This window comes from Cynocephalus volans, chromosome X, assembly GCF_027409185.1.
Source record: "Cynocephalus volans isolate mCynVol1 chromosome X, mCynVol1.pri, whole genome shotgun sequence".
Lineage (NCBI taxonomy): Eukaryota > Metazoa > Chordata > Mammalia > Dermoptera > Cynocephalidae > Cynocephalus > Cynocephalus volans.
The window spans coordinates 165,740,135-165,764,036 of NC_084478.1; the positions used below are offsets into that span (position 1 = coordinate 165,740,135).

General features: G+C 44.5%; 1 protein-coding gene and 1 pseudogene across 5 annotated transcripts in view; one reads left to right on the forward strand and one right to left on the reverse strand.

The window, feature by feature from the left end:
• IDS (iduronate 2-sulfatase) overlaps positions 1–23,902 on the reverse strand; it is a 28,420-nt gene that overhangs the window by 631 nt on the left and 3,887 nt on the right. For 2 of the 5 annotated variants that reach the window (XM_063084400.1, XM_063084401.1), the window contains exons 4-8: positions 22,915–23,003; positions 20,335–20,535; positions 18,566–18,736; positions 12,720–12,846; positions 9,590–9,763 (exon numbers count right to left, since the gene is read on the reverse strand). In XM_063084400.1, the coding sequence (XP_062940470.1) occupies positions 9,590–9,763; positions 12,720–12,846; positions 18,566–18,736; positions 20,335–20,535; positions 22,915–23,003 (762 nt within the window). Of the gene's footprint in view, positions 1–1,600; positions 6,391–9,589; positions 9,764–12,719; positions 12,847–18,565; positions 18,737–20,334; positions 20,536–22,914; positions 23,004–23,902 lie in introns of those variants that run through there. The other 3 variants (XM_063084397.1, XM_063084399.1, XM_063084398.1) reach the window with 3 other exon arrangements.
• LOC134367094 (PHD finger protein 6-like) lies at positions 732–4,484 on the forward strand (annotated as a pseudogene).

Here is a 23,902-nt window from a genome sequence, read left to right on the forward strand (position 1 = left end):
GGGGTTGGGCCCCCCACCACATCAGACTGCCTGTATTTTATCAGACACTCAAGAGGAAAGCGGCATCTGTCCCATCAGGTGAGGAAGGGGACAGAGAGAGCAGCAGGAGCTTTCAGTGGCATGTAGAAAAACAAGACCCAAGCAGTGAAAGCCCTTACCCATAATTATGACACTAAGGGCTGAGGGCACCAATTTATAACAGCCCTCTTTGCTTCAAGTTCTCATGTGCAGAAGAGAGCTGTCCAAGAGAACCAGGGGACACCAAGTGCAGTGGAGCAGTAGGGTGCTAGGCTGACAGCAGGTTCAGCCACAAAAGGGTATACCTCAGGCCAAAAGGGCAGAGGCCAAAAGGAGAACCTGGATTCTGGTTTAATCCCAGATCCCAGGCCAGAATCCAAGAGATGCCTCTGAAGAGCTACAACTTGCAGGATGAACTTGGGGAAAGAAAAGGGGCTGAACCCCCATGTGGGAATTTATACCCAAAGCCCTTTGCACACTGAGATCTGGATGACTTTGGAACCCAGCATGGGGTGGTAAGGTTGGGCCAAGAGGGAGAACAGCCAACCCCTGCCATCACCCAGGGCAATCCTCTCTGTGGCCAGGGTGAAGCTGCTCCAGAGTCACCTTGCTCAACTCCCAGCACATACCCTAACATTTTAATTGATTAATGTAGTCTGGTTATATACCCAGAAGAATTAAGAGCAAGGACTTGAACAGGTATTTGTACACCCATGTTAATAGCAGCATTACTTGCAATAGCCAAAAGGTGAGAAGAGACCCAAGTGTCCATTGACGGAGGAATGGATAAACAAAATGTGGTACATACGTACTACGAAATATTAACCAGCATTAAAAGGGAAGGAAATTCTGACACGTGCTACAACATGGCTGAACCTTGAGGCCATTTAGTTAGGTGCAACAAACCAGTCACAAAAGGACAAATACTGTATGATTCGGCTTACATGAGCAACCTAGAGCAGTCAAATTCACAGATCCAGAAGGTAGAATGGTGGCTGCCAGAGGCTTGGGATAGGAGGGAATGGGGAGTTAGTGTTTAATGTGAACGGGGTTTCAGTTTTGTAAGACGAAAAGTTCTGTGGATGAATAGTGTCAATGGTAGCACTACAATGTGGATATATTTAATGCCACTGAACTGCACAATTAAAAATGATTGAGAAGGTAAATTTTATGTGCATTGCAACACAGTTTTAAAAAATGCATATTAAATTTTAGAATTTCAGTCAAAAATAAAAAGATTAATGTAGCAAGCGCAGTGCAGTCTTTACAACTCTTAACCAAGAACTGCCAATGACATGAAAAACCATGAGAACATTACATAAGATCAAAAAAGCAACATATAGATTATATGTGGTAGGTTTCAGCTATGTAAAGATAAAAATGTCCATATCTATGCATATATGTATGGACAGGAAAAGAGTAGAAGGAAATACACAAATGTAACCAGTGGCTATATTCTGAAGGGTGGGCTTCCTTTCATCTTCACCATTTTTCACATTTTCCAAATTTTACACTATGAGCATACATTATTCTGATAATGGGGTAGAGAGAGAGAGTAAGTACAAAACCAAATCAGAAAAAATGAAAAGGAAAATGAATTTTATTCAATCTCCAGATTGGTGAGGGGTCTCCATGTTTAACAGGAAAAGATGGGAAAATAATATCACACAGGAAAAGTTCATTTATTTGATTACTTTAAAAAGTGAGAATCATAACCAAAATTTATTAAAGGCATATTCACACAACTGGAAACACAAATGCCCAACAATCGTACAGAGAGAACAATGATCAAGGTCACCAATAAGCAAAGAATTAGAAGTTAAAACAGGATACCATTTTCACCTATTACCGTAGGGCACGGTTTTGTTTTTTGTGTTTTTTTTTTTTTTCCTGCTTTATGATTTTTATTTGTATGCTTGTTTATTTTTGGCTTTCCTATCTACAAGTAGGAAGAGAGTAAGAAAGGGAGCAAAATGGAGATATTTGTGACAACGTGGCACTGAGAGACTAACCTGAGGGAATAATCAGAAACACGTAAAAAGATTTTTATTCACAAAGGTGATCATCACAGCATTATTTATAATACTGAAAATTCGGAAATAATCTATATTTCTAAAAACTGGAAGAAAGTTAAGTAAGTTGCAATAAAATTACACATTAAACACACTACCACCAATGTAAAGTATCTTTACAAAAATCTGTAATAACCACACATAATACTTAGCACAAGAGTAAGAACATAAACTGCATGATAAAGAACATAGTGTGATCACAACAATGTAAAAACTTCATACTCCAAAAAGACAAGATATTAAGTGACTATCTCAGGGTAAAATATTCACGGATTTTCTTACCTTGTACTACATTTCTGTTTTCCAGTTTTTCTATAATTAACACATCAATTTTATAATTAGAGAAAAAACCTTTTTTGAAGTAAGGTGTTTACCTTACTTCAAGATTCTTTAGAAACGTTCATTTCACCCCACAATATAGTGTAAGGAGTCACAAAACCCTCAGCCTCCTGGAGGTGGGGGCATGGGAGGTGGGCTGTGAAGAATGGTTATGAATGGGTGGGTGCAGAGAGGAGGGGATACCTAGGAGTGGGCAGGGAGGCAGGGACAGGCAAGGGAGAGTCAGGGACCAGTAGGCAAACTGGTCAGCCAAGGAAAGGGGCATCGTGGAGTCAGGGAAGACTCTGACTGCTCAGCAGAGGTCTACATAGACCCAGTAGTAGGCACTGAAGGTGTTCTCAAAGGGCAGGATCAAAGAGGCATTTTAGGAAGACACTTGGATTCCGTTAGGAGCAAGGGAGGAGCGAGGAGGGTAGGTAAAGTACTTGGGAAGGAAGGGGGAAGGACTGAGTCAGTGGTGATGTGAATGCAGAGGAACGGGCTGATTGCCATAGTCAACTCCCTACTCTACACTTAAACCGAATATACTTTGCTCACCTCTGGACAAGTCTGTGGGCAAACACAGGGCAGAGAGACATCTCACAGGTGGAACTGGCCAACAGCCAGTGGATTCAGCTCAAATCCAGAGTTAATGAAGTTCAGCTCTGTCCAATCAAGCTTTCTGTCATGATGGAAATGTTCTAGATCTGTGGCTACCTAGAACTTGAAATATGGCAAGTGTGTCTGAGAAACATCTTTTTAAATTTTTATTTCATTTTAGTTAATTTTAAATAGTCACATGTACATAGTGGCTACCACATAGACAGCACAGACCTAGGGCAGTGGTTCTCAAGGCGTGGTCTGTGGACCAGCAGCACCACATTGGAGTTTGTAAGCAGTGCAAATTACAGGCCCCACCCAGCCCTGCTGAATCAGAACCTCTCAGGCAGGGCCCAGCCCGCCAGGTTTCAGTGAGTGCTTGGGGTGGGGGTGGTCCTGATCCTCCCTCATGTTATTGAGCCACTGAACTAGAGCCATTCAAAATGTCTGGGGATCACTAGTTCTGGCTTCAACAAAAACATAGAAAAGAACCCCTGTTCAAGTGAAATGGGGACTTCTACAAATAAAGTTTCTGAGAACCAGTCCAGATATGACCAGCTCAGTGGGATCAGGGAAAGGATATATGAACCAACAGAGATGTGGTTTCTCTAAGCTGAGTCAAGATAAGGAACTTGGTTAGCTTTGATATTGGAAAACCAGAAAGTGGCTGCTCAATCCAATGTGTGTCAGACACGTGCAAAAGGAAAACAAAAATGGCTCTAAATTGGGTTCAGTGTCAAAGACACAAAAACCAATTATAACTCGTTAAGATGATTTAGAAGAACATGACACTGAATATGAAATGCAGCCTTTGCTTCTAAAAGGAGAGATCTGTAAAAGAAGGCCAAGGAAAACTAAAACCTATGGAGAGCTGAAGTATTCTGGGGCTACACCCTCACGTAGAAAAGACAAGACAGAAGCACTTCCAGCAGAGACAAATCAACACACAGAAGCAGCCAATGCAGACCTAGATGCAGCTTCAGTCACACAGGTGAAGAAGAAAATGCAGCTGGAAGAAAGCATCACAGACTTACTGCTAAAACGGCAGCTGCACATCACAGGTGCCTGTCACTTTACTCTCATCCAGCACAGTTCGGCTGACAACTTCATCAAGAGCAGAATTTGGAGCTTTTTGATACTAAGACTGTGCTTCAAGAAATAAAGTGAGAAAAATGAGGTGCACATATTGTAGCCCACCAGGAGCAACAAATAGATGTGTGATAAAAACCTGTGTTAAAACTTATCATTCTAAGTGTGGAGTAGGAGATAAAGCTAAATACACTGTGAAAATATGTCATGAGGAATTTACAGATTGTATTGTAAAAATCAGAGTGAATGTGAGAGAACAATAAAGAGGATGAAGAATGAGAAAGAAAAAGCTGAGGGAAACTGTCTAGGATCAGGAGACATGAAGAGGGCCTTTCCCTCCTCAAGCAGAAATTGCTGCTGCCAGAAGTTAGTGTCATAACTGCTTAGAAGATCACTGTGGTACCATATACACACCTATCATAGACGAATCAGTTTTTTTAAAAGATCTTTGAAATTTTACTGACTTTAACATAATATCTTGTCTTTTTGGTTATAATTTAACACACTACAGTCACGATCTAATTTGCTGTATACTGTTTCATAAACATTTGCCTTGAAACACTGAAGCTTTTGTAAAAAGAAAATTACTAAAAAAAAATACTTATTTTGATACCGGACTTCATTAGATGTTTATTTAGAAAGCTGCTGACTCTTCTGATGACTGCTGATAATTGATCAGCTTCAATGTGTTATAAATATGAGTTGTAAACATACCTTCCCTTTTAAGATGATACAGACAAAGCTTCTTACTACCACCTGCCTTTCTGGTTACTTTCATATTTAGGGAGTATATAAACTACATTCGGGGGGACTGAAAATTACCTAACATTATCTTGATAAAAAGTTTTCACAATCCTCAAAATAATTTAGAATTTAATAAAATTATGTTTTCTTTAATAAGCAATTAAAAGTAGAATATTTCTGCCTCCTGGATAAATGAATGTCTGCAACCAACTTTCCCTAAAGAAGAACACTAATATGATTTTGAGTGATTCAATCTATGGATACAGTTACAATTCTAAGTGTTTTTCATTGTGAATAACGGTCTTTTAATACATGGCCATTGAGTTCAAGGGTCATATTATATGCTAACAAATTATTTGGGCCAGAAAGTATCTGAAAAATTTTAACTAAATTTTCCACACATCTCATGTCTCTAGTTTACTGAGCATTACTTATTATTTGGTGTAGAAATTCCATATTCATCACTTCATACATATTTTATCTTTGGGTTTTGAAATCCTGTGGTCTTAGAAACAAAAATTAAAGCTAGAATTTTAGATGCCAACTTCTAGCATTATTATTAACTTTATATTTGAAAAAGAAACATGGATTATATTTTGACATAATACTCATATTTTGAATATAGTGGGCTACATAAGACATATTATTAAAATATAAACGAAATAACCAGGAACTTACTGTGGGACCTAATTTGATATGGTTACTTTTGAAGTGCACTAAATTCCACAAATAAAGTATTTCTTGCATATAGTGTTATGTTTGGTTATTATGGTTCTTATATCCAAAGGTATGACATAATTTTAGTTTGTTCTCTTGCTATTTACTCATGCAATAAATACGCTATGACTGTTTTTAAAAAAAAGGACAAAAAAGGTGCAGCCCAGCCCTAGACCAATTACCAATTATAAATTAATAAAGACAATGAAAAGGTTTGGGTGTTACATATTCTTAGGCCAAATTGTTTTTGCATGTTTTGGTTACCTACCCCTCAGGTTACTTCCAATATTATGGGTAATTACAAAATACCCAGCTCTAACTTAAAGCACATGATATTTGCCTTCTGTGGTTGGTAAAAGTCAAGGCATCAATGATCGGGGAAGTTCTCCACCTTGAGAATCATTATACATATTGTGATCCTGCAGTGGGTCTGAACCCACAAAATACAGTTCCCCTGCATGGATGTCAGAAAAGTTGGCCAGAAATTCATCAGGATTGAAGCCAACCCATACAGTATACCTATAGTCTATTGTGCGTATAGAATAGCCCATGACCTTTATATCTTTTAAAGTTGGCTTGTCAGAATTCCACTGAGGGGAGTCTGCAGGCCGGGGATACTGGCTATAGGCAATCAACTCACGGGGATTACTATGGAAGTACGGATCCTCTTCCAAGTCATAGAATCGAAAATACTTCAGCAGGTTTCGGCCCTCTCTGCACAGCTCAACATGAAATGAAGGACGAGGGCAGCGAGGAGGAACTCGCAGTCCTGCAAGTCCAGCAAGTGTGGGGAAGAGAGACACGAGTTCCACGAGGTCCATGGCTTGCCTGCCTGAGACAGGAAGGGACACAGCAGAATCTGTTACATTATGGAGGCCTACTACAGCCAGACAGAGAGCAAGTAAAGAAACGTGTCTAGGCTCCACAAGTTTATTTCATTTACAACATTTATTTTTAGCAAAAGAAGTTTAGGGCCACCATCACCTCGGTACCTCATCCTCCACTAACTACTCATCCAATCCAATAGCAAGAGGCAAAATTAAGCTGCACCAAGCCTGTTGGCACTTTTAAAAACTACTTGAATTTTGGAACAAGTGTAATAACTGATTCAGGCAAGGATCAACAATTAAGGCTAAAACCACTGTGTAACAGTCTGTTGAGGAGCAAGATATACTGAGTCTCACAATAACACCTCAGAGATTGCTTCTTTCTGGATGTTTGCATTTGGTTCACTTTTCTATTATGGTAACATACACATAACACAAATTTACCATCTTAGCCATTTTTTAGTATACAGTTCAGTGGCAGTAAGTACATTCACATGACTGTGCCATCATCAGCATCATCCATCTCCAGAGCTCTTTTCATTTTATACAACTGAAACTCTGTGCCCATTAGACAACTCCACTTTTCCCCCTCTCCCCAGCAACTGGCAACCACCATTCTATTTTATACCTCTAAGAGTTTGACTACTCTAGATACCTCATATGAATGAGATCATACAGTATGTGTCCTTTGTGTGGGGCTTATTTCACATCACATAATGTACCCAAGGTTCATTCATGTAGCATGTGTCAGATCTCCTTCCTTTTTAAGGCTGAGTGGTATTCCACTGCAGGGACAGGCCACATTTTGTTTATCCATTCATCTGCTTGTGGACACTTAGGTTGCATCCACCTTTTGGCTACTGTAAATAGTGCTACTATAGACATTCATGTACAAGTTTTTGTCTGAATACCTGTTTTCAGTTCTGTGGGACATATATCTCAGGGTGGAAGTGCTGGGGCATTTGTAATACTACATTTAACTTTTTGAGAAACCACCAAACTGCTTTCCACAGCGGCCTGCACCATTTTACATTCCTACCAGTAATGCACAAGTATTCCAGTTTCACTACATCCTTGCCAGCACTTGTTTCTTGTTTTATTTTTTGATTAATAGCCATCGTAATGGGCATGAAGTGGTATCTCCATCTCTAAAGTGGGTTCATCCATCTTTAAAGTCTAAATCCTGCACTTTAAATTGATTCCTATTAAAACTGATTTTGGCTTTGTATTATCATTCCAGCCTTTCTGGATCTTTAAGAGATTACTTTATAATGTCTAGTTTCATTTTCTAGACACTTGTAAGTAAAATAAACAGAAAAAAAGTAAAGAAAGTTTTGAAAAGGATACCTTTACAAGGGCAAGAACTGGCTGATCTTAACCAACTGATCAAACTTAGCACCACTCATAATGGCACAGGCGAAGTGCCCATGTGATATAACGGAGGTCACATCACATGTAGTACACCTGTCAAAAATGTTTGCCCTGAATCTAGTCAGGAGGAAACAATCAGACAAATCCAGACTGTGGGACATTGTATAGGGCAACTGGCCTGGACACTTGTAAAAAGATAATGCCAGGGAGATAATGCGGGCCAGATCACATAAGGCTTTGTCAGCCATTGTGAAGACTTTTAATCAGAGAGATGGATGCACAGGAGGCTCCTGAGCAGGACTGTAACATGACCTGACTTGGGTTTTAACAGGACTACTTTGGGCTGCTCTGAGGAGGGAAAACTCCATGGGATCCAGGGCACAAGCAAGAATATCATTTAGCAAGGTGTTACAGTAATACACCAAGAGATGGTGGCAGTGGAAGTGGTTAGAAGTAATAGGGACAGATTCTGAATGGAGAGCGACAGGCTTGCTGAAGGTGTGCACATTGCACATGGAGAATGAGAGAAAGACAGGGGCTGAGATGATTCCACTGTTTTTTTTGCATAAGCAACTATTGCCATTTCCTGAGAAGGAGAAGAGTGTCAAGAGCAAGGCTGAAGGTGAAAAATCAGAAGTTCAGCTTCAGGCATGTTAGACCAGCCAAGTAGGACAGGCTGTTGGAAATACAAGTCCAAAGTTCAAGGAATAGATACAGGCTAGAGATAAAATTTAGAAATAAACTGGATGACAGTACAGTTATATGAACACCTCCCACCAAAACTTTCAAAAAGGATTCTCAATCTGTCAGAAGATTCTCTTAGCAAACACTGGGCTAAAATCATGGCTTAAAGCTGTTTAACCTTTCTATCAATACCATGATAGAAGACAAAGCAGGTAGCATGCAAAAATCAAATGTGCAGAAAATAAAACTGGGAAGTACAAAGCAAACTCAGAATAGTCCAGAAAAACCAGAATGGTTGGTCCAAAACCAAAATAAATTTAAATAGCAATCAATATAAACTACAGGATTTAGGTGTTAAAGATGGATTAAATACATAATTCCAGAAAGGGGGCAACCAGGCTTAGCATAGTTCATGGAAAAAGCACTCCACGCAGGTCACCACATGCGGGCAGGATGCGTATCTGGTCCAAGATACAACCAGGAAGTGCTTTCTCAAACTAGAGCTTTTTGGAACACAGAAACCAGGATAACCATGGGTCTAAACACTACCTTGTGAGAAATGCTTAAAGCACTAGGGATTTCAGCCTAGAGAAGAGCAAGTATTGGTGGAGGAATGGGGAGGGAGCATCAGTGCTGTTTTCAAAGCTTGGAAGGCCTGGCACATGGAAGTCAAAGTAAACTTGCCCTTCACTGTTGGGGAGGGCACAGCAGAATCACCTGGCAGATTTTACAGATCTAGTGATTCACTAGATCGATGAGCTGCCAAAATGGAAAATGTTCCTTCCAAAAGTGTGCAGGTAAAGGATTCTGCTTAACTGTCAGGGGGCAGCCCCTCCCTCTAAACTCTGGAGCATGCTGCTGTCACCTCTATAACAGCCCCCTCCCCATCCTGGGATGCCACCTGTTCCTTCATTACTATGCACTCTGAGGCTCCTCATGGACAGGGGTCATACTTGCAGCTCTGGCTCTGCCACTCCCAAAGCCTGAGAGGTGCTCAGGAAGTGTATGCTGACTAAGCAATGTCAAGAAGGAATTCCAGCACTGGGAGGAAGGGGGTCTGTGTGAGCCCCCAGCCTATGATTCCATAAGTTGGTTCCCATATGTGTAAATTAAAGGTGTCAGGTAATATCACTTCAGCATATTTTATACCTGGATCCATCAGCTCTGAGAGAGAATCAAAAGGGTCCAGGTAAGGGAAAAGCTTCTTGCCTGCCTCTGGAACAGAAGCTGTCCTTCCAGGAACATAGAACATCAGGGGCACACGGGTAGTAACATCAAAATTGCTGTATTTGGCCCATTCTCCATGTTCACCTAGAGCCCACCCTGGTTCATAAAAAGCAAAGAATGACAGAAAATGAATAATCATAACATGGCTTATTTTAGACACCATTTTATTTCCTGTTGTAAAAACTATAGGAACTAAAAACTTATCACCTAGAAGAAATCCTCTAGAATTACTGCAAAAAGGTTAATTTCATCTGGATTATGCTTTATTCAAGGCCAGACATTGAAAAAGAAAAAAAATACTAAATTCCTAAATTAAAATATCTTCTTTGAACAAGCAACTAGCAATATATACCCATGGTGGGATGTGTGTAGATTCAACAAGGAGCTGAAATACAAATATACCTCAAAAAGTTCAAGGAAAGATTCATATTATCTTTCAGTTCTGTTTTTCCACAAACTTTATGAAGTGCCCTTGTACATATGTACTGTATTCATCACAGCTGTATCTGCCGTCATCTGAAAGCGGATCGTACAGAGTACAGCATGAGACCTCGCTGTGAAGGCAGTCTATGGATGACGTTGGGGCTGTGAATGGAGTCCCAGCCTTTGAGGGGTCTGTGGCCTCAAGAACAGTGCTGGATCTTGTTCTGAGTTGACAGTGCTTACCTAAGGAGACCCCAAGTTGGATGGCACCTCTTACCAATCAAAAATCAAGGCATACATCATGCCCATCAAAGGTGCTCAATGCATCTGGTGAGCACCTTCCGTTTGGCTGTCAGTGTCACGGTTTAGGTAGGGATTTTCAGAGAGCTTGGTGGATCTCAGGGTGTGGGGTGGCTTCCACATTCCCTCAGTCCCAAGGGCTGGGTGGGGACAGCCCCACTTTCCACATCTCCACTCTCTACAGGAGTACAAGGCAGCCTTGCCCCCCGAGGGCTACGGAATGGGTGGGTGGGTTAATGCAGGGGGCTCCCAGGGCACCAACTTGGAGGTTGCACTGCCCCCAGTCTTGCAGGAACCTAAAAAGACTAAAGGGAGGGTCCCAGCAGTGGGAACTCAGGAGTCAGCCCCCAGAAGTCTGGCTGGGTGCACACAGATGTCATGAAGGTCCCTCGGCCAGGCTTTCTGTGTCTTCATCGAATATGGGCCCTGGGATCCCGCCGGCCTCTGCTGGCTATGGTGGGCCACCCGGCACCAGGCAGAGGCAGTCTCCATGCCCAGCACAGGCCTGGCACCCAGCAAACACTCAATAAATAGCTGGGACTGCCTGACTGCAAGAATGCTTTCATCAATGGTGTGCTGCTGTACCAGGAGCAAATACACGAAGAAGACTTGGTAAGGAGAGCATGTGCCTGTGTGAGCCCCCAGGATCTGTCTTGAGATGAGGAGGACCAAGAGGCTGATTATCTTGACAGGCAGCTCAGAAGGTTTCTGCCTCCTTCCCCAGAGGATCTGGACAGGAATGTGGCAGCAAAGAGCAGCCCAAGAAATATGAACTAGAGAAGAGGCCATCAGAACCACCAGAGCTCTCTCAAGCACACACTCCCACACCCAGGCCTGCGGGCTCCTGAGATACGGCACACAAACCAGCTTCCAGGTAGTTCTGAAGTAGTATGTCCCAGGAAGACACTTTGAGATGGGCTATTTGTAATCCACTGTAGCTGCCTCAGAGCAAAGTGTAGAAGAGGAAACTAAGCACTGAGGAGAGGGGTTGGAAGTGGATGGCATATCATTAGAAATATGTGAAAAAATATAGTACCTCCATATATAATGAAATATCACAGACTGTTACAAGAGAAAAGGTAGGTCTGTGAGAAATGACACAGAGAATTGTCTATGACACTGTTAAGTGGAAAAAATCCCAGGGAACATAAGAGTACACATAGCACAATGGTGTCTTGTGATATGTGGCATGTTACTCACATATACACATGTATAACACATATCCCCATGTACGTACATGCACAGCCAATGGCTAGCAGACGCAGCCCTGATCTGTCAGCACTAGTTAGCACTGGGCAGATGGGATAAAAGGGCAGGACATCCTGGGCCTATGTTATATACTCAGTATACTTTTTTTCCTTTTATGATGGGCACATGTTATAATTTACTATTGTTCTATTTCATATTTGAAGATATGAAAGAATTATTTTCCTCTTTCTAGGTATGATAATGGTTTTGTGGTTATACTTCAAAAGGGGCAATATATTTTAGAGATAGTGATCGGAAGAAAGAACCATCTGGGATTTGTTTGAAAACAGCCTGGGGGTAGGGGAGAGCATGAGGATGAGATGAACAAGACTGTGAGTGGAGAGCTGGAGGGCCGCTGTTTCATTCTCCACTCTTGGGAGTGCTGAAAAGTTTTCAAGTTAAAAAGAATGTTTTGAAAAATATAGTTCCAGTTTTGGAAAAATGTAGGGAACAGCCTTAGAAGAGATAAAGTCTTGAGAAAGCCAGGCTCTTGGCAGAGAGGACAGCAGAGATGGTGATGGGAGGGGTGGAGCCAGGTCTGAAGGCCTTGGTGGGCTCTGCCAGGATTATTCTGGATCCTCCCAAGAAAAACTAGAAGTTCTCTAACTTTACAGGTTAAAAATGGGGGTTAAAAGAGCACCCCCAGGGCTGAGCCCGTGGCGCACTTGGTAGAGTGCGGCGCTGGGAGCGCTGCGACGCTCCCGCCGCGGGTTCGGATCCTATATAGGACTGGCCGGTGCACTCACTGGCTGAGTGCCGGTCACGAAAAGGACAAAAAAAAAAAAAAAAAAAAAAAAAGAGCACCCCCCCACACACAAATGAAGGGTTCCTGCTGTTTTCACCAAGGGAAAAAAAAGGTTGCTACAAGGCTCCCCAGTCTGCCCACCTCCACTCCTCAATCATCCAAGATGGAAGTCCCCTGGACTGACAAATTGATCATAAAAGCATCCCATGACCTTTGACTTGGGGCACTGCTGATTCACAAAGAGAACACGCCTATGTTTATGGCAAGTTTAAAAAGCATGTTTCACAGGAAGGTTCAGGTGCTCTGAGTGACTCACCAGGCATTTTATATGCTTACCGTGATCTGAAGTCAATACAGTGATCGTGCTGCTAGCCAGCTGAAGATCATCCAAAGCACTCAAAAGGCGGCCGACCTGTGTATCCAAATAGGAAACAGAGGCAAAGTAGCTCTGGCGAATTTTCCGCTGCAAATTAGAAAAAATAAATAATGAGCATGACTACAATCTAAACTGGGTATACCATGGCATACCCAGAGATAATGTTCTCCTGAGTATCCCGCCCCTCAACTGATGCCCTTGGTGACTTTCTCAGCTATAATCCTCCTTACGCTATCATGTGCACATCTTCACACACAGTCCCAGCAAAACCTGCAGGTCCAAAAGCAGGATTCATTTGGAAGCAAATCAGCTTTCACTTTAGGGTACAGATCACAGCAAATGGATGTGTCACTTACTGCTCCTTTCTGTCTCCCTCACATATTCTGATGGGTCCCAGGACATGAAGGTGTACACAGACACTGATCCCTCAGTCCCTCCAACCAATGGGCCCACACATGCTCTGCAGAGAATCACGCTAAAGATAATATTCAGCTGATTGATTTCCTGGGGCTGCTGTAAGAAAGTACCACAAACTGGGAGGCTTAAAACAACACAAATGTCTTGTCTCCCAGCTCTGGAGGCCAGAAGTCTGCGATCAAGGTGTTGGCAGGCCTCGCTCTCTCTGAAGGCTCTGGGGGGAGGACCTGGCCTCTTCCAGCCTGTGGTGGTGGCTGCCATCCTTGGCGGTCCTTGGCCTGCAGCTGCATCACTCCAGTCTCTGCCTAAATCTGCACATAGCCTTCTTCCCTCTGTGTGTTTCTGTTTTTTCTTATAAGGACACCAATCATATTGGATTAGGGGCTCACCCTACTCCTGTATGACCTCATTTTAACTAATTACACCTGCAATGGCCCTTTTCCAAATAAGGCCACATTCCGAGGCACTGGGGATTATGACTTCAATGTATCTCTCTGGGGAGCACAAATAACCCACAGCAACAGCTCCCAGTAGGCCTTTCCTCCAACCACTTGCTAACCCAGCAAGAGACAGAAAGTACTTATCTTCAGGGACCATGGCTGTCATGTGTTGCTCATTTCTAATAAACTCTCAGCAGGCAGGAGAAAAGCAATGGAGAAACAATGAGCAGCATACCTTCCTCAGTACCTAAACCCAAGAGGCACTTTGGTAATAGCCAGGCCATCCCTGAAGTAAAGGAGCCATCAGCCCCTCCTGGGCTGACCCAACCCCAGCCTTGTTCACAAATGCTAAGGCATAAAATTAATCCCCCACTGCCACCAAGGGGTGAGAAGCAAGGGAGCCGCTGACTTCTCAGACCAGCCCCAGCCTTATTAGGTCAACTGCCAGCTTCTTTTCATCACTGTCAGGGTGAGGACAATCATGGGACTCATCCATCCACCCCTTGTGGTAACATCTAACCAGATAGACATCTAACCCTCTAGAAGGATTATGATTATGTGGAATCCTGGCCTATATATAATTTCTAGCAGATAAAGTCTTTAGTTGGTAACTTGGGGGACTTTGGTCCTTCTGGAGACCACAGACACCTGTCAGGATGGCTGTGTCCTATACAATGATACTCCCTCCTTCCTATGCTGGCACCTGGAGATAAGGCAGTAAGCAGACAGGGTCCTCACCCTTAATGAACCACCTGTCCAGCGAGGACACAATCATGGAGACAAGAAAATGAACACATTATTGTTGGGGCCCAGGGATGATACAGGAGAATGAGTCCGCCAAGTCTGCCTGTGGAAATCAGGGAAGGCTTCACAGAGGATTTAGCATTTGAGAAAAGGTGCTTGCATTCAGACAAATCGGGGTAGGACACTCTAAGTAGGGGCTGTGGCATGTGGAAGAATATGGAGTCATGACAGAGCAGGGTGTATTTGGGCCTAATGAGCAGGCTGATGTGCCTAGAGAACCAAACTGGAGGGGACACTGAAAAGGCAGGTCAGAGCCAGATAACATGGACTCAATGGGTTTATTCATGGAGTGGAGGTACCAGGCTGCAGGCCAAAAGAGTCACTGGGTTCTTTCAAGGTGAGGAGTTGATGCAATTGGGGTTGCAGTTTGGTAAGAGTCCCATGGCAACAGCCCGGAGCACAGACTTCAGGGGCTTTAGACAAAAGGGCACTAGATCACTGCTGGGCACAGAAGAGGTGCTCAACACACTTGAGCACCAACAAAGCAAGGTCCACCTTGTGGTCCAGAAAGATATGCTGAAGGATGCAGAAGACAGGGGGGATTTGAGGGGAATTTAGGGGGATCAAGTAAGTGGGGGGGAAGAAGAGGGAGCAGGGCAAAGGAAGGAGATGAGGAATCCAAGGGTGACTCTAGGTTTCACATTCAGCTGGGGGCATAATTCGCTGGGGGTGGGGGACAGAGGAAGGCACAAGAGGAGGGAGGAGAAAAGGCAGGGCAAGGGTGGTGGCCTGACCACACAGAAGCCTGTGGAGCTGAGATCTCTATGGCTGCCCTCCTGGGAACGGCTCTCATGGGTACGTGGACACACACATCTGAAAATCAGGAGCAAGGCCTAGGTTGGAGGAGTAGTTCTGGGAGTCATCTGCCAGTAGGGCTCACAGGAGTCCAGCTGGGGAGAAGGGGTGGAAAGACAGAGTGGGGAGACTGGGGCTGACCCTAGGGAGCAGCACCTAGGTGGCTGACACAGATAGAGGGGCCTGCCACAGAGACTGGAACAGAGGGAACAGGAAGGCTGGCAAGGAAGCCCAGGAGGCACACATTTCTAGAAGGGTGGGGCTGGTCAACAGTGAGAAAGCAGCACGGAGCTCAGGGAAGGTCAGGACCCATGAGGATGAATTTTACTTGCCATCAAAGTGAATGTCGACCCAGGTGAGAGAACTCCTAGTGGGTTGGGGAGGCAGAAGCCCAAGCAGAGGAGGATGAAGAGCAGATGGATAATGAGGAAATTGATGCAACTAGAACAGATCACTTTTCACTCTCTCACGCTGGAAGGGCAGGTGAGGGGGCAGGAAGGGAGGAGAAACAGGTAGGGTCCAGGGAGGCAGTACTTTTGAAAATGGGAAGGACATGAGCAGATGTAGAGGCTGAAGGGAAAGTCAGCAAGGAGGAAGTAGGACCTTACTCGACTGCAGAGATGGGAAGGAGGAGCAGTGGCGGGGAGTCAAGACCCTGCTGCTCTTCTTCTGCAACTAGGGAGAAGGCCTTGAGCCTGCACACGTGCACATAAAACTCCGGACTATCAGTGAGGATGATAAACAATAACGTCCATTTACCAAGGACCTGCTGGGTGCCATCAGATCCTCTGAACCACCCTTCAAGTTGAGTGTTGCCATTCCCATCTTACCCATAAGGATTGCAAAGCTCAAAAAGGTTAATTAACTTGCCCAGAGTGACACAGCTGACAAGGGTCACAGATAGGATCCAGGCCCATGTCTATCCTGTACATTTCCTTCCCTCTAGCTGTCGAGCAGCCTCCGTCTGTAAAACAGGAAGGGTGGCCACCCACTGAGAAACGGGGCCAAGGGGTGTCAGGGGCTGGAAGGGAGTGGCGAAGGTTCAGAACAGCTGCAAAGGACAAGCAAGAAGAGCTGAGCAGAGCCCACATGGGCTTCTGGGGCTTGGTATTTGAGGGCCTCTGTGCCTCATGGCCACATGGCTTCTCTCCAGCAGCCCCCAGAACTCGGCCTGGAGAGCAGAGGGCGTGACTCGACCATCCGTGATCAGGGTATTACAGGAGGGGCAAGGATAACGGACAAGTGTGCTGAGACACTGGCAAGAATGGCAAATGACCTGCTACAAGGCCTTAGCTAGTTGGGAAGGAGCCAAGCCAAGAGGCCACCTAGACACAGAGGGGAGAACAGGAGTCTATACTCTGGCAATCCCCATGAGGTGTGCAGACAATGAGGGCATGGAGCAAGACAACTGCAAGGAGAAGAGGCTGTGGTCAGGGTGGTGACCAAGAAAGAGTAGGCCTGGGAGGTGACAAACTCCAGAATGTGGCTCCTGAGGTTGCCAGCTCACATGGAGCTGAGTTAGGGGCTGGGGCTGAAGAGAGCACAGAGAGGCTCAAGAGTGCAGCAAGATGGGGCTTGGACATGGACACCCAAAGCTGGAAGAAGACAGTGAGGAGGCCCAAGTCCAAGGGAAATAAGGAACAGGAACTAGCACCTAAACATGCCAGGGAGGCCCTCTGGGTCACACTGTCCACTGTGTGTCCAATGGACAGGTCTGTGAAGAGGAGACTAAGAACCTGAAAGAGACATCCTCATGCTGTTGACACTGTCCTAGGTGCTTCCATGTGTTCTCTTTAGTCCTCACTGAAAACCTCCAAAGTAGGTGTTACCATCAAAAACCTTTACTCATACTGTTTCCATTTTACAGATAAGGAAACTGAGGCTCAGAGAGGTAAAGTGAGTTTACAGAGGTCATGCAGCTGGTATGGGGTAGACAGTGAATTTGAACCCAGACTGTTTGGAACAAAAGCCAACCACGGGGCTTTGGAGCTACACCCCCCACCCCCCGGGGGTGAACGGGCTCCACCTGGCACTCTGTCTATGCCATGAGGCACACCAGCACACCTCTGTAGTTTCCCCATCTGGGCAACATAGAGCCACTGCCCCACTAGTTTCCCACGGGTGCCACAGGAGATAGTACACATAAGTGATCAGCACCCTTCCCATCACACAGTCTATTTTAAAGGGTCATTTTAAGTGACTGTCACTAATAAGGCATCCATGTACAGCCTCAGAGTTGCAATTCAAGCCACCTTGCTATTGGAACCACAACGAAATTAGGAAACAAATAACTGATAAATGTGTTGCTTTCTAAATTCTCCCTACTTGCCACCTGAAACTCAGGCATCCCTCACCACCCAAACTCTTGCTGTGTAAACTCAGGAGCCAACAGCAAGAGGTATCTTTTGTTTTGTTTTGTTTTGTTTTAGACTATACCCTATGGCGGGGGCTCTCAAACTTCTGAGTGCATTAGAATCACTTGTTGTGTTTTTTGTGGAAATGCAGGATCTCGGGCCCCACGGCCAGCTTCCAATTCCCTAAGTCTGGGTGGGCCAGGACTCCACATTTCTAACATGCCCTCCCAGCAATTCTGATGCAGGTGTCCCCAAAAGCACACTTTGAAAACACTGACCTATTCCATGCACTAGCCTATCTGTCACAGTATTCATGTGTTAAGAGAAGCACAGGGCTCAGTGTGGAATATTCTGGAAAGAGTGTTAGTCAGCATCTGCACTCTCCAGAGGGAGAGGGTGGTTGATGAATCAGCATGAGGAATATAACTCGGTGGCTGTTCTGTCCCCATATTATGGCAAAGGGACACCAGACATCATAGCTGGACAGCACTGGCCATGATGGTGTCCCAGTTCTCTCCACACCAAGGCCCTACTCAGCATACCACCCTCTGAGAGTGACAGGTGCCACTATAGGCATTCCCACAAAGGGAACCTGCAAGAACCAGCAAACCAGCATTCTGGTCTGCTTGGGAGTTGCCTACTACCCTGTAACTGATGAACTGTCACTCAGATTAAACTGCATCCCCCAAGGCTTAGGGATGGTCACCCAGGCCACATCCCACCCCTGTGCCCACCTGCAGCAAGTCACCAAATCTCTGGAGGCTCCCTTCTTTGAAAGCTGAGACACTGTTTGGGAGACTTTTGATGCACCCAGCACTGCCTGTGTCCCAAATACCTACAGACAACCCCCCACACTGGCACTTTGCACAACGCCCTGCAAAGAGAAAGTTCTTAATAAGATATTATGGGTGGGGTAGTGTCTACTGAGAAAAGTAACTTCACCAATGACATCATGCCATCAGTGCCTAATATGTCTCCAAAGTATGTCCTTGGTACCTGAAAGTCCACAGGAACTGGGCCATAGGGCACACTAATGTTTAAGGCTTGGATGTCCTCCCGCTGCCTGATGTCCATCCAGGGATTGTAGGCCACAGGGGGAAGGCCATCAGGGACCTGGGGATCAGGAGCCAGGGTGATGTTCTCCAATGGATACAACTTCTGAAACTCCTTGGGGGGAAAACACACAAAGCCACAAGGTTGTCACTCTTTTGGCAAAGGCACAAGACTGTGGCTCTTCAGTGTTTATATCGCCTTTTCCCTAAGCTTGTGATGCATTTACATGGCAGCTCACTAACACTCTCCAGGTGCTTATCCCCCACCTGGAAGTCAGCCCACAGGCCATCCTCAGGACATGCCAATGGCAATGAAATCATGCAACTTCTGTTTCCTACAAACGGAACAGTGACAGCTCTCTACCCTCATACAAACAGATGCCGTCCTGTTCCTATCCCCACCTCACTCCCAACTTGAAAAGGTGTGGAGAGGTGTTGTGGGTTCCCAAAACTACTGTTAGGTTCATTAATTCACTAGGAGAATTCACAACACTCAGCATATAGTAACACTCGTGGCTATGACTTATTATAGTGAAAGGGTACCAAACATAATAAGCAAAGGGAAAAGGCACATGAGGCCAAGTAGAAAGGAATCCAGGAACAAGCTTCCAGAGTCTTCTACCAGGGAAGTCACACAGGATGCACTTACTTCTCTCCAGCAACAAGTTGTGTGACAACACACGTGAAATGCTGCCAACCAATGACGTTCACTAAAGCCTCAGCACCCAATTTGTATTTGGGGCTGGTCACGTAGGTACCCTCTGCGTGGAACATACCAAAACTCCAGGCTCCCAGAAAGAAGACAGGGGTTCAGAATAAATGTTTGCCTAAACAGTTTAGGCACAGTAAGCCACTCTTAGTTCTGGGAATGGTGGGAACACTTCTGAAATCAAAGTTCCCAGATACCAGCCAAGGGCCAACCTTGCAAGCAGGCTTTCAAAGGACGGCAGTCAGGGCGGCTTTGTTAACTGTTCTGCAAAGAGGTGGGAGAAGAGAGTCTCACAGGCTCCTGTCAAGGGGGCTGAAGCTTCTGCCAGGAAAGCAAGAGTCCCTGGGCCAATCAAAGCAAGATACCTGAAGCATCAAAAAGCATACCTTGTGGTGTCTATTCTCATTACAAGTGAGGGACATTCTTTGCAAAGACAAAAGGAGAGGCTGCTTAGGCCCAGGGAAAACATGATAGGGAAAAACTGAAAAAGATTATAAAAAGGAAAACACTACATGCTCTAGATGATGTACAAGCAAGCACAGGATTCTAACAAGCAATATGGGGCCTTGTGTTTAAGGGCTCTGACCTGACAAGCTCAGGCGGAAAGGCAGTTTTTAAAGAGGGCCACACATTCTCTAGAATTGTTTCCTAAGGACCATCCCTTATTATAGGCTTTGGCAGCCAGCTCTGACTCACTTCTCTATGATGATCTCATCATCCAAGCCCACATTTGCTCAAGGAGTTCAAGGAAAGGAAATGAAACTCTCCAGTGGAGGGAAGTGGAAAGCCAAGCATTTCTTACAAGATTCTCACACGTCCTAAGATGACTTCCTAGCCTTGACCCCTGAATCCCATCTTCACTCCACTAAGTACACTAGTGCCCATGAGGGATGCCTGGTGATTGGGGATGGCAGGATGTGGTGACCTTCCCTACACAAACCCCTCCTTCAACAGATAGCACAGCTGGAGCAGCTGTGCTGATCAGTCCTCAGTCAGCTCTTCACCTTGGGGTATCTGAAGGGGATGTGCGGCTTATGATACCCAACAGCAAGGAAGAAAGGACTGGCTGACATTTTCATCTTTTCCAACAATCGTATGGCTTGCTCAGTGCTCTGTTTGTCGGGCAAAGTGCCCTCAGGCACATCCGCCACATCCACAGGGCAAAGCAGGTTGGCATGGAGCTCTCCGTCTTCTCCCCGGCACGTCTTTCAAAACAAAATATATAACGTGAGCTTTTTAAATGCAGGAAATAGAAATCATGAGGTTACAGACACAGATTTAATGTTCATATCACCAGCCCCTTCGGTGTAAATCATTTAGATTGAATAGGCACATCAGAAGTAGAACTAAAACAGAGAAGTATTTCTTTTCTAGGCAGAAATCCACTGACACTTAGCTTCTTGCTGCTAATCCCCTGTCTCCAGGCCATAACTAATTAAATGAAACCCAAGTAAACCAATTATTAAAAAAAAAAAAATTATCTCCAATTCAACAATAAAAAGATAAGTAGCCAATTAAAAATGGGCAAAGGACTTGAATAGACATTTCTCCCAAGAAGATATACAAATGGCTATTAGCACATGGAAATATGCTTAACATGATTAATCATTAGGGAAAAGCAAATGAAAACCACAATGAGATACCGCTTCACACTCATTAGAATAGCTGTAACTTTTTAAAATGGAAAATAACAAGTGTCGGCGAGGATGTGGAGAAATTGGAGCCCTCCTACATTGTTGGTGGGACTGTAAAACGGTGAAGACAGTTTGGAAAACAGTCTGACAATTCCTCAGTCAAACAAATTACTATACCTAGCAATTCTGCTCTTAAGTATGTAGTCAAGAAAAAAAAATTTAAATGTCCACAAAAGCACTTGTATGTGAATGTTGATAGCACCATTATTTCTAATAGCCAAACAGTGGAATCAACCCAAATATCTCTCAAGAGACAAATGGGTAAACAGAATGTGGCATAATGGAATATTAAGCAGCCATAAGAAAGAATGAAGTAGTGATACATGCTACCATGTGGCTGAACCTCAAAAACATTATGCTAAATGAAAGAAGCTAGTACAAATAGTTACATATTGTATGATTCTATTTATATGAAATATCTAGAACAGGCATATCCGTAGAGACACAAAGAGCCACAAGCTTGGAGTTGAGAGGAAATGGGGAATAACTGGTAATAGGTACAGAGTTTATTTTGGGGGTGATGAAAATGGTCTAAAATTGATTTTGGTGATGGTTGCACAACTCTGTGAATACATTAAAAACCACTTAATTGTATCTCTTAAAAGAGAAAGTTTTATAGTATACAAATTATATCTTAATTTTAAAAAAAACTGTCTTAAATTTCAAAGACAAACTAAGGCTTGTAAATGACACAGTCCCAGTCAACTGGATAAGGTAACAGTCCATGGTATTTCCAGATCCACAAGCTACCCCATGCACAGAATAAACCTACTGCTTCATTTCCCAAATTGGCCATGCTGGCCACAAGGCCAAAGCCAGTTTCGATTTCTACATCACAAAGACACAGGGGCTGTGCTGGCTGCTGCTACATCTCAAAAAGTGGTGTCCTTTCACAACCCTGCCTTGTCCACCTCACACCAGGGCAGGATAGTCTAGCACCTGCCTTGGACCACTTGCTCACACCCTACGTATACATGCCCTGCAGCACTCAAGGGGAATTTGGTACAGTAAGACCCACCACTTAGAGAAGGAATGGGGGAGTGGGAGGCGGGCAGGGGCCCAGCATTTGTAAGTGAGGCCACTAAAAAGTGGCAAGATGGCTTCAGAGAACTGAGGAATTGAAATTGAGTCTTCCAACCTTATTCTGTTCCTACTCAAGTCACAAGCCAAAGGCCAGAGCCCTCAGTTTTCACTCCACTCTGAAATGGAAAGTTGTCAAGAATTTAGAACAATATGTTCCACCCCACCCACAAATCCTCACTCTTCCCCACACGATGTTTCCAAAAACCTCTGAGGTGCATGCCATTTCAGTTCTCCAGCTGGTTATCTGAGTTTCTTAAATGTGGATTTTAATTTCATTTACACACTGAAGATTCTTTCAAACCAATTAACTTTCTTTTTAGATTCCTTTTTCTCCATAATGTTATAAAATTTGAAAATCCCTATCAGAGGTCTCAGCAGCTGAACACATATACATTGGGCCTGAGGGACACAGACAGATAGGTGGCATGCCTTTCTCTCATTCTGGGCTGATACTCCTGGAGGTCAGGTCTCCCTTCTCCCTCCCGTGCCTCAGCATCTCCTACAACCCTCAGTTCAGAGCCTCATCCAGAGTCAGCACCAAGGAGACATTAAATGGTTCTGATACACTACAGTCTAAGGGTCTAGAACAAGGAGTACCCAAAAGCTTCTAAAATGAAGCCACCACTCCAATCAGGCCTAATTCTAAAGATCCCAACACATGTCTCTGTCAAGATATTTTCACAAATAAAACCCACAAACCCCATGGTATAACCAGCTTGAAAGAACATGCAGCACACACAATGGTTCATTTGCTAAATAAGGAAAAAGCGGTTCCTTCTCAGAACAGTTGTCCTTTCACAGCTTCACCTTAGTGTTCTCATACTTCTCGGAAGAGGGATGATAAGGTGGAAAGGACCAGCTATATGGAGAATCATCACTGTGATTAGAAGATATACCTTGAAGAGGAAAAAAAGAAAGTTGTTAACTAAAACATGAGGGATCTTTCAACACCCCACCCCACATAAATAAAACTTTGTAAACAATTGGGCAACTGGAACCTCTTCGGGCCTCAGTTTCCTCATCTATAAAATCAGGAGCTTAGGCCAGATGGTAAGTGCCCACTAAAGCCAACACTCTAGGTTTCTATTTGAGTAGTGAACATCTGACTTCCTGATCCCCAAACTGATGGTTTGTGCTAGAATCTTTGGAAGGGGCCTACAAGGGCAAGATCAGCCAGCCCGGTACAGCAGCGTAGCTCCTTACAGCCCACACTGGAGCCTCTCACTCACCCTATGAAGGAGGTGGTTTAGGCATCAGCACCACCGTGGGGGTGGTGGGGGAAGGGAGGCTCAAAGAAGGTCAGGGCCTTGTCTGATGCCAACCAGATATCAGATGAGTGAGCCAGGACTCAAACCCATGCCTTGGGACTCCAAGTTCAAATGCTCTTTTGTGAAGCAGAAACCCACTCCTAAGCTTAGTAGTTTACAGTGTGTTTGGGAAGACAAAATAACAGCACATGAAACCAAGAAAGGACTGCCAACTGTCAAAACAAGAGAATTGCCAAGTGGAGGAGCTACCAGGCACCGAGGCAACGTGGGTTGGGTGAGGGTTGGCAGGGAGGGTTTCTAGGAGTCAGTGAGGCTTGCAAGAGATCTAAAGGGAAGTGTCGCCTGCAGGGGTTAGCCAGGAGGAGTAGAGAGGGGACTGCAGGCAGAACCATAGGAGAAAGACCATCACCAACACAGTGACAGTGGGGCTCCGATGTGGAGCACCAGAGGAGTCAGGACTAGAACAAAAGGGGGGCAATAGGTGGAGGGCCCATTAACATAGCAAGCACAGTGGAAAGGGGAGGCCA